Raw genomic sequence first — 12,137 nt, forward strand, 5'->3', positions numbered from 1 at the left:
TATCTCCCTTGTTTTTCTGATAACGTTCGTAAAAGGCTACAGATGTAAATACTTCGATGTAAAGAATAATCCTACAAAGTTTCAATCACATCCGATGAACTTTGTCAAAGATATAAAATGTCTAATTTTTCCTTTGACGCTGACCTGTGACCTTGAAAAAGGTCAAAGGTCAACGAAACCATCGTTAAAGTGTAGAGGTCATTGGAGGTCACGACTAAACAAAATATGAGCCCGATCGCTTTGATAGTTTCCGAGAAAAGTCCAACGTTAAGGTGGTGTCTACGGACGGCTGGCCGGCCGGCCGGCCGGCCGGACAGACTAACACTGACCGATTACATAGAGTCACATTTTCTCAAGTGACTCAAAAAAGTCTACTTTAACACCTTGCACAAACAAAATACAGTTGCGACCACCTCTGGAAAGCAATCACCTGCCCACTAGGACCACTCTGAAAGATCCCAGACGAGTTTTGCTTCTACATTTCACCTTTCCATAGCGACCACCTGTCTGTTGTGACCACTTTTGATCAGTCGATTGGGTAGTCGTTATGGACAGATTGAACTGTATAAACAAACTAAACAAAACATGGCCACTGTTGACATGCTTATTACAAACATAAGTAGAAGGAACACCAGTTGCATTTTTCAACAGCAGTAAAGTTTACAAATGAAACTAGTGCTGACCTCCTCATGGCAGTACAGACTCACAGATAAGGCACAAAAAATAAAGTCTGTTTACGGTATCCCGACCGACCCTATTTTTTCGCGCGACCCTAGACTTTTTTTTGGCATTTGGGAAAAATAAAAAAAATAATAAATAAATAAATAAAATAAAAAAATTAAAATTAAAAAAAAATCTTTGTTTATTGGCAAAATAACTTAAAAATATGGTTTTTTTGAAAAAAAATAAAAAAATAAAAAAATCCCGACCTACCGACCCTATTTTTTTTGCCTATGTTACAGTAAACAGACTATTTTTTGTTGTTGGCCTAAGGCATGAAACAAGCTGTCTCTACACTTGCAACACTTTATGCAATGATTGAACATTGGATTTCTCTCCTTTGAGCCATGTGACATCAGAGTCCAACTAAAACTCATATTTAGGCGGCTGGCTGAGACTACAAAAGACAGCATATTTGTGTGTGTTCAATCGTAAAAAGTGAAAAGTAAAAGGAATTCTAACTAAAATCGATCAATACATAACTTTTAATTGTATTTTTGACCAAATTAAAACATTTGACACAGATCTCAACAGTCATTGTTCACCTCGACTGCTGGCGCGGACTCGGAGAAAGGCTGGCTGTCTTGATTTTTGGCAAATGTCATATTTTGGTCAAAAATACAAATTACGAATATTGTACAACCAAGACAAAAAGTTGAAACTGACCTTCCCTGTTCAGGATCATCAGGAAGCAGGAGTGATGCCAGCTGCTGTCTCCTCTCGTAGTTCTTCTTCATATCTACATGAATTGCTGCAATACAATTCAATACAATACAATACATGACAACTGTATTATCTGAATATAGTACTGTAAAGCGCCATAAGACTCCTGTCTGGCAGTGAATGGCGCTGCAGAAGAAATTTGTATCATAATTACACATTAACATGCTTCCATTTGAAACTTCGAGGTCGTCATCGTGGATTTAAGCCCGACCAAAGGTAATTGAAGGGCGTCAATCCACGATAAAGACCTCAAAGTTTCAAATGGAAGCATGTTAATGTTATTGTAATTCAATCTGACGACGAACTCTTTCCTGCTTTCATGTGATGGTAAACAGACAGAATTGGTTCTGTTCTGTTCACACACTACTTTCAGTCCACCTACCTGCAAGGGTCAAGTCCCAAGAAATATGTCTCTGTATTCCCATCTTATCACTCTGCTCCTGTTTTGTTTTCTTTCACATACATTTTCCCTTCTTTTTTGACGGGTTTCTGGACAGCAAACTCTAAAACAATTCTTTTCATCACAAAAGCGATCTTTGGAATTGACTGACGTAGTCCGGAAGAATTCATGCATCAACTTACGTCACGTATTCGACGTCATCACTTCGCATACCTTATGGTCTCGGTATTTCATTGGCCTTCATATTTCCTACTTGTAAAATGACCCTCAAAGCTAACCGAGACTAGTTGAGGTTGTATCAATGCGCCTCGCCAGCAGGTGGTTTATGGCTTTTTTAGCAAGTGGTTATCGACAATTAATGACCGGTAATTTTTAATGAGTTGGGGCATTCTGACCAATCACAGGATCTCTTTCATTAAAACGCCAACTTGATTGAATTACAATAAATATTAATATTACACCTTAAAAAGAAATTTTGTATTGGGCTCGTCATACACAGCAAATAAAATAACATGACGTAAAAATCAGTTTCATACTCGCACACCTTCACTCCACACAACTTATTACTCACTTATTATATAACACAAAAATCACCAAGCTTGAACATACTGCACTATTGTTTAAAAACTCCCTTCTCACACACACACACATCCACACACACACACACACACACACACACACACACACACATCCACACACACACACACATCCACACACACACACACACACATTCACACACACACATCCACACACACACACATCCACATTCACACACATCCACACACACACACACACACACACACATCCACACACACACATCCACATTCACACACACATCCACACACACACACACACACATCCACACACACACATCCACATTCACACACACATCCACACACACATCCACATTCACACACACATCCACATTCACACACACATCCACACACACACACACACATCCACACACACACACCCACCCACACACACATCCACATTCACACACACACACATCCACATTCACACACACATCCACATTCACACACACACATACACACACACATCCACATTCACACATCCACATTCACACACACATCCACATTCACACACACACACACACACACATCCACATTCACACACACACATCCACACACACACACACACATCCACACACCAGTTTTAAATTGGGGGTCTTAAAAGGGGGGATCCATTGAACCAGATTTATGAAACTAACCATCTTTAGTCTTTTATGGTCTTGTAGAATGAGCTGACAGACGGAAGAACACACAGAACAAATATGTGCTAAAAGAGACAGACGATGGCAATAAAGGCCATACATGTACTCACTTTTGCTGAAGTTGAAGGCGATGGAGTGGTAGGGGCGGGGCTTTGGGAGGGCGAAGGGTGTTTCCGTGTCTTCTGGTGGCAGGCCCAGGAATTTGTACTCCACGAACAGCTTGTTGACGCTCGGGTTGTTCATGGCTGGTGAGTCCTCTTCCAGGGACAGGTGAGACACCACCACCGTCACCAGGTCACCCTGAGATCATTGCATTCATTAGTTGTACATGTATTCATTGGGGAACAATGCATTTACAATAAAGACTTCTTACAATGCTAAAACTAACAGAGTGGGTTTGCCTGGATCAACACAGACAATAATGACTGAACCATAGATGTCACAAATATATGAGTACAGTGGAGTCCGGGTACAACGAATCTCAAGGGAGATACATTTTAGTTCGTTATATCAGTAATTCGCTGTAGAGTTTTCAACCCTAAATGGCCTCAAGACAAGTTTTCCCACTCACCTTCAAATGATCGTCCCATCGATCTTTCCTTGGAGAGTACAATCTCTGCATGTTTTCAACAGCTTCATAATATAATCCATAGAGAGCTCTAGCAAGCTAACAGCGGGAGGTGCACGAAAAGCGTCAGTTTTCACGATAAAACTTTGACTCGCTCATTCACGGGACATAACTGCACTCCGGACTGTCCACAGTGTTGAGCAATTTAGGAGACTTCACTGCCTGAGGAGAGTATTGATTCAAATGAAAGCGTGGTTCTATATTGCGTCACTCGGTCACGGATCGGAGAAAACAAAAAAACAGTTCCAGATTTCGAAACCATGTTCGTCAGCCATTGTTTTTAGCAAGACGGACCACATGTGCACGAGCTTCGCTGACGTACATCGCAAAATGTCATGACGTCACCACAACTTTCGGTTTTGGTTCGATCTGTGCACCTCCCGCTGTTAGTTTGTTCAGAGTTCGCTCATCACGCGATGGGCACTTGTGTTTGTGTATTTTTGTGTATTTTTGTCTTTGGAGACAATTATTGACATCAGTTCGTTGTAGCCTTGTGACTTTTAGAGACTAAACGGCTCTGGGGCGATGAAAACGTGTTTGTTAAAAGAGGGGTTCGTTATGCAAATGAGTTCAAAAGGTTCGATGTAGCCGGAAAGTAACAAGTAAGAAATAGAAGGCTGTCTGCCGGGAAATCAATGGCAGTTCGTTAAAAGAGGGATTTCGTTATACCCAGGTTCGTTATAGCTGGACTGCACTGTACAAGCACACAGACAGACAGTCATCAAATCACAATCTGGCAGACTGGCTGACAAGTAGACAGGCACAACAACAATACGACATACATTCAGACTCTATTTCATCCACAGACTGAGCAAATACGAAATATCCAAAGACGTTTCTTTGCAAACCAAACCACCAGCACTGACTTATAGGGGCTCGCTGTCCTCAAGCTTGCATATCCCTAACTAGGACAGTGATATAAAGACGTGCACTGATATACACAATTCCTTATAACACACACTCACAGCTTTTGGCATCCTGGATTTGCGTTTAGCAGGTGGAGCGACCGTGGTGACTCCCTCGCTGTCAGACTCGATCTGAGGTGGTTCCGACTCCTCTGACGCTGACGCCTTTGCCTGCGCTGCCATTTGGGCGGGTGTAGGGGGAGTGGTGGGGGTGGGAGTGGAGCGCTCGTCCTCCTCCTCCTCCTCCTCTATCTCCTCCCCCACTGACTCCTCGTCATCCTCCATTGACTGCGCAAGAGGGGCTGGTGCCGGTGCCGGTGCCAGTGAAGGCGGTGCTGCACGAGCCTGAAAGAGTTCAATGAGGAGGGATATGAGCAAAAACAATTGTCTTCTTCTCAACATTGTTGAAATTATCTGAATGTTACTGTTATCTTGCCAAACCTGTCTACAACTGAGATCCCAACATCACCTCCAAATATTCCCGTGATATCATAGTACACCACTGGGAAAATTTAAAACATCTGTTGTTAATTTCTCCTGGTGTTATGCCACACCCCTCCCCCCCTCCCCCATATCCCCCCTCCCCACCCCAGTTTTTGTTTGTTTGTTTGTTTGTTTGTTTGCTTAACGCCCAGCCGACCACGAAGGGCCATATCAGGGCGGTGTTGCTTTGACATATAACGTGCGCCACACACAAGACAGAAGTCGCAGCACAGGCTTCATTGTCTCACCAAGTCACATTATTCTGACACCGGACCAACCAGTCCTAGCACTAACCCCATAATGCCAGACGCCAGGCGGAGCAGCCACTAGATTGCCAATTTTAAAGTCTTAGGTATGACCTAGCCGGGGTTCGAACCCACGACCTCCCGTTCACGGGGCGGACGCCTTACCACTAGGCCAACCGTGCCGGTCCCACCCCAGTTGTTGCTGTTGAACTTGCAGAATAGGTAAAAAGAATAAAGCTATTCTTGTCTGAAATCAAGAGACCCTAACAGCATGCAACACTGAATAAAAATTATGTTAAAACTAGCAGAACCATTTATTAAGATTGTTCTATTTACTATGTCTTAATACCTTATGAGCTGTTTTCCTCACCACTTTTTCTGAAAAAAAACACACAATATAATCAGGGTTTGAATACTCATTCAAGCACAAATTATACATATACTCTTTTTGCGATACCCCTTCTCAAGTCTGAAAATAATACATAACCAAACATACCATATAAAAGATACCCTTTCTTGATCTTCAAGACTGTAAAAACATGTCAGCAATCATAAAACGTTTTAATCTTCAACATTAAATCATTGACCACTATATAAGTATATTGTTTAATCACTGGAAGATGACTGCATGACACACAATCCACTTTATAAACTTTTACAGTCATATCCAACAGTGTCCTGGTAATAAACTGCTTCAGATTAATAACATCCTATAGTTATCCCCCCCTTTCTCATCCTCCACATACTTACCGCACAGAAAAGAGAGCCGAACCCACTAAAAAGTACAATGACCTCATCATTACCCATATGTTCAAACAAAACACTTTGTCTTCTTTACTCCTATAGTTACCAAGCAATGTTGAAAATACAACCATGAAATAAATTGTGTTGCAATAGTCATAGAAAAGCAGGGTTTTAATCACCTGGTGTATGTTTTAAGCCTTTATTTTGTTTTGAAAATAACACACAGAGACAACATGCAATACAAGAAATAAGAAAAATGAATAAGAAAAAAAAGAAGAAAAAAAGGTGATGATGAATAAAAAGGCAAGCTGTAGAACATTAAAACCCACTTTCCATCATGATCAGAACAATTAAAGAATATAAAGAATAAACAGAAATCCTGACTGTTTACATTTTGATCTGGACCAATGTCATACACTACAACCTTTAACTTCTTTATCTTTTATTAAATGATATGAAAAAAAACAAGTCGCGTAAGGCGAAAATACAACATTTAGTCAAGCTGTCGAACTCACAGAATGAAACTGAACGCAATGCAATTTTTCAGCAAGACCGTATACTCGTAGCATCGTCAGTCCACCGCTCGTGGCCTAAGGCAGTGAAATTGACAAGAAGAGCGGGGTAGTAGTTGCGCTGAGAAGGATAGTACGCTTTTCTGTACCTCTCTTTGTTTTAACTTTCTGAGCGTGTTTTTAATCCAAACATATCATATCTATATGTTTTTGGAATCAGGAACTGACAAGGAATAAGATGAAAGTGTTTTTAAATTGATTTCGAAAATTTAATTTTGATCATAATTTTTATATTTTTAATTTTCAGAGCTTGTTTTTAATCCAAATATAACATATTTATATGTTTTTGGAATCAGAAAATGATGAAGAATAAGATGAACGTAAATTTGGATCGTTTTATAAAAAATGTATTTTGTTTACAATTTTCAGATTTTTAATGACCAAAGTCATTAATTAATTTTTAAGCCACCAAGCTGAAATGCAATACCGAAGTCCGGCCTTCGTCGAAGATTGCTTGGCCAAAATTTCAATCAATTCGATTGGAAAATGAGGGTGTGACAGTGCCGCCTCAACTTTTACAAAAAGCCGGATATGACGTCATCAAAGGTATTTATCGAAAAAACAAAAAAAACGTCCGGGGATATCATTCCCAGGAACTCTCATGTAAACTTTCATAAAGATCGGTCCAGTAGTTTGGTCTGAATCGCTCTACACACACACACGCACAGACACACACACACACACATACACCTTGACCCTCGTCTCGATTCCCGCTCTATGTTAAAACATTTAGTCAAAACTTGACTAAATGTAAAAAAGAAAGGAATATAGTAATGTTTAAAAACTACTCGATCTCGTAAAATAATGCCTCACCATTTTGAAAAGGTTAAATGTATAAATGCTGCAGTGTATATAACTCAACTGTAAACAGCTACCACAGTCTTTGTTCTTTTCTTTCGTGTATACAGTATCTTTCGTAGAAAAGCAAAGGAAACGGGTAAAAAGAAAAGCGGAAAAAGTGTTAGATATTCATTTTACATTTTAATTTCTGTCCATCCTCAGAGCCTAGGTCTGTGCTGCTGAGTGATAATTTGAAGACAAAAACCATGCCGGCATGCAAAACACTAAAGTGTGTGTGTGTGTGTGTGTGTGTGTGTGTGTGTGTTTGTGTGTGTGTGTGTGTGCATGTGTGTGTGTGTGTGTGTTTGTGTACATGCCTTTGCAAACACTTGTTTACATTTTCTTAAAGTTAGCTGGTACCACATCAAGTCATTATCCCAATGGAATGTAAGCAAAGGATTCGGAAATAAATACAGGTCCATGCAACTACTAAGGGCAAAAATGTCACCTCATCATTTGGAAAGAAAGAAGAGGAAAAAACCCGCAAGTTAAATCGCAAAAACAGTCCACAATTTAGCACTGATGAATTATCTAGAGATGATTACTGGGCGGCAACTCCTCACCAGGAACAAAACGGCCAAACCAAAGCAAGGCATGATGGTTGAAGAGGCGAGTGGAGGATAGTTATTGTAAAAACATATGGACTGAGTCTGGATGAGTGTGGGAGGGGGGGGGCAGGTAATATTGGAGAAGGGAGCAAAAATCCACGGAGGGAGCGAGGGTACGAGCAGAGAGTATCGCCAAGACATGGGATTCTGAAATCTCGAGTTTTGTTTAAGTGCTGATTTTACTTAAATGCTTTTGACTAAAATACTGTAGATGAAGTAAAAATCTCATGTCTGAATGCCAGAACATTTAGTAAGGGGAGGGTGGTGGATGTTGGGTAGGGGGAGGGTTGTTTAGGTGGAAGACCGACAATAGGATGGACAGACGGGCTGAACCTGAGGCAAGACCAGGCTGTCTTACCCACCAATCAAATCATTGCTTTGCTTCCATCAAAACAGCTACACTAAGATATGTACACAATTATTGTCTGACATGCAACATGCACATGACCACACTCATTCTTCCATGCTACAGTGGAACCCCCTTTTAAGACACCCCCCCCTCCTCCCCTCCCTATTAAAGACTCCCTCCCTCATAAGGCCCTGTATTCTTATATTTTCTGTTCATTATCTTTGTTCGTAACCTAAGGCCTTGTATTCCTATATTTTCTGTTCATTACCTTTGTTCGTAACCTAAGGCCTTGTATTCCTATATTTTCTGTTCATTACCTTTGTTCATAACCTAAGGCCTTGTATTCTTATATTTTCTGTTCATTACCTTTGTTCATAACCTAAGGCCCTGTATTCTTATATTTTCTGTTCATTACCTTTGTTCATAACCTAAGGCCCTGTATTCTTATATTTTCTGTTCATTACCTTTGTTCATAACCTAAGGCCCTGTATTCCTATATTGTCTGTTCATTACCTTTGTTCGTAACCTAAGGCCCCGTATTCCTATATTTTCTGTTCATTACCTTTGTTCATAACCTATGTACATTAACCCCATTTCAGACTTCCTCTTTGGGGCGGGGATGTATACCTCAGTCGGTAGCGCGCTGGATTTGTATCCAGTTGGCCGCTGTCAGCGTGAGTTCGTCCCCACGTTCGGCGAGAGATTTATTTCTCAGAGTCAACTTTGTGTGCAGACTCTCCTCGGTGTCCCAACACTCCCGTGTGTACACGCAAGCACAAGACCAAGTGCGCACGAAAAAGATCCTGTAATCCATGTCAGAGTTCGGTGGGTTATAGAAACACAAAAATACCCAGCATGTTTCCTCCGAAAGCGGCGTATGGCTGCCTAAATGGCGGGGTAAAAACGGTCATACACGTAAAATTCCACTCGTGCAAAACACAAGTGCACTTGGGAGTTTCAGCCCACGAACGCAGAAGAAGAAGAAGCCTCCCTCTTTTAGACCTCATTTTCTCAGATTTTGGCGGGTCTTAAAAGGGTGGTTCCAGGGTATTCCATTAGTGTCTTGATGATCTCAAACTAAACATTCAATGCCATTAGGCCAAAAAAAAAAATAGTCGGTTTACGGTAACATAGGCCCAAAAAATAGGGTCGGTAGGTCGGGATTTAAAAAAAAAAATTTTGCTCCCAAAAAACATATTTTCCAGTTATTTTGCCAAAAAACAAAGACTTTTTTTTTTTTTCTTCCCCAAATGCCAAAAAAAGTCTAGGCTCGCGCGAAAAATAGGGTCGGTCGGGATACTGTAAACAGACTATTTTTTTTTTGGCCCAAGTGTCTTGATGATCTCAAACTAAACATTGAATTCCATTAGTGTCTTGATGATCTCAAACTAAACATTGAATTCCATTAGTGTCTTGATGATCTCAAACTAAACATTGAATTCCATTAGTGTCTTGATGATCTCAAACTAAACATTGAATTCCATTAGTGTCTTCATGATCTCAAACTAAACATTGAATTCCATTAGTGTCTTGATGATCTCAAACTAAACATTGAATTCCATTAGTGTCTAGATGATCTCAAACTAAACATTGAATTCCATTAGTGTCTTGATGATCTCAAACTAAACATTGAATTCCATTAGTGTCTTGATGATCTCAAACTAAACATTGAATTCCATTAGTGTCTTCATGATCTCAAACTAAACATTGAATTCCATTAGTGTCTTCATGATCTCAAACTAAACATTGAATTCCATTAGTGTCTTCATGATCTCAAACTAAACATTGAATTCCATTAGTGTCTTCATGATCTCAAACTAAACATTGATCTCAAACTAAACATTGAATTCCATTAGTGTCTAGATGATCTCAAACTAAACATTGAATTCCATTAGTGTCTAGATGATCTCAAACTAAACATTGAATTCCATTAGTGTCTTCATGATCTCAAACTAAACATTGAATTCCATTAGTGTCTTGATGATCTCAAACTAAATATTGAATTCCATTGGTGTCTTGATGATCTCAAACTAAACATTGAATTCCATTAGTGTGTTCATGATCTCAAACTAAACATTGAATTCCATTAGTGTCTTGATGATCTCAAACTAAACATTGAATTCCATTAGTGTCTTCATGATCTCAAACTAAACATTGAATTCCATTAGTGTCTAGATGATCTCAAACTAAACATTGAATTCCATTAGTGTCTTGATGATCTCAAACTAAACATTGAATTCCATTAGTGTCTTCATGATCTCAAACTAAACATTGAATTCCATTAGTGTCTAGATGATCTCAAACTAAACATTGAATTCCATTAGTGTCTTCATGATCTCAAACTAAACATTGAATTCCATTAGTGTCTAGATGATCTCAAACTAAACATTGAATTCCATTAGTGTCTTCATGATCTCAAACTAAACATTGAATTCCATTAGTGTCTTGATGATCTCAAACTAAACATTGAATTCCATTAGTGTCTTGATGATCTCAAACTAAACATTGAATTCCATTAGTGTCTTCATGATCTCAAACTAAACATTGAATTCCATTAGTGTCTTCATGATCTCAAACTAAACATTGAATTCCATTAGTGTCTTCATGATCTCAAACTAAACATTGAATTCCATTAGTGTCTTGATGATCTCAAACTAAACATTGAATTCCATTAGTGTCTTCATGATCTCAAACTAAACATTGAATTCCATTAGTGTCTTCATGATCTCAAACTAAACATTGAATTCCATTAGTGTCTTGATGATCTCAAACTAAACATTGAATTCCATTAGTGTCATGATGATCTCAAACTAAACATTGAATTCCATTAGTGTCTTCATGATCTCAAACTAAACATTGAATCTTGCTTGAACAGAGTACCACCGTGATAGGAACAAAATCTGTAAATCGCCCCTTTTGACAATTAATACTTCCCACAGGAACCATTATAAAAGCAGCGCCCATGCAGAGTATATGATAATATTTTGACAAAAGGGGATACCCGCATGCATAGTTTCATACCCGACTTTTTCAAAAAGTGTGTCCGCGCTTTGGGTTTGGGTGCTTTTGAAAATGTGTCACCAAGAGTTGTCTCACCTGAAGTGTTCACAGCAACAATTGTCAAAAAGTGAATGAGAAAACTGACAGAACGCACACATACACAAAAGAGAGAAAAGAACATGTTAAGGTAATCCTGATGAAGATAAGCATAATACAATGATGAACTATATTCACTGGAAACAGAGCATAATCAAAATTAAAGGTACATGTATTATTTTTAATGTTAATACAGAAAACACATTTTGTATACTAAATAGCAAAACAACAACAGAAGAGAAAGTGTACTGAAATGAACTTTTGAAAAGCAACTTTACCTTTGGAACTTACATATATGCAAGCAGTTAGTTTCACCAAACGATGCCAATAAAATTAAGCGCTGATACAATTGGTAGTAAACTCAGAATGCAAGGACAACAAGGCCACTAAAATACAGACAGGTTGCGGCAAAATTAAATCAAAATGCAAGGAAATAAATGATTCCAAAGGAGATACACAGGCACAAAAAACAAGTCGCGTAAGGAAAAATTACTACATTTAGTCAAGCTGTGGAACTCACAGAATGAAACTGAACGTAGTCCGCCGCTAGTGCAAAAGGCAGTGAAAGTGACGAGCCTGTTTGGCGCGGC

At 39.3% G+C, this 12,137-nt stretch overlaps 1 protein-coding gene across 4 annotated transcripts in view; it reads right to left on the bottom strand.

Moving 5' to 3' along the window:
• The window catches only part of LOC138961460 (protein fantom-like), a 54,227-nt gene that overhangs the window by 4,008 nt on the left and 38,082 nt on the right, over positions 1-12,137 (bottom strand). For 3 of the 4 annotated variants that reach the window (XM_070333134.1, XM_070333114.1, XM_070333119.1), the window contains 4 exons: positions 5,688-5,716; positions 4,671-4,955; positions 3,188-3,377; positions 1,387-1,471 (listed from right to left, as the gene is read on the bottom strand). In XM_070333134.1, coding sequence (XP_070189235.1) covers positions 1,387-1,471; positions 3,188-3,377; positions 4,671-4,955; positions 5,688-5,716 — 589 coding nt within the window. Of the gene's footprint in view, positions 1-1,386; positions 1,472-3,187; positions 3,378-4,670; positions 4,956-5,687; positions 5,717-11,472; positions 11,548-12,137 lie in introns of all 4 variants that reach the window. The other variant, XM_070333124.1, reaches the window with a different exon arrangement.

Source organism: Littorina saxatilis, linkage group LG1 (genome assembly GCF_037325665.1).
Source record: "Littorina saxatilis isolate snail1 linkage group LG1, US_GU_Lsax_2.0, whole genome shotgun sequence".
Classification (NCBI taxonomy): Eukaryota; Metazoa; Mollusca; class Gastropoda; order Littorinimorpha; family Littorinidae; genus Littorina; species Littorina saxatilis.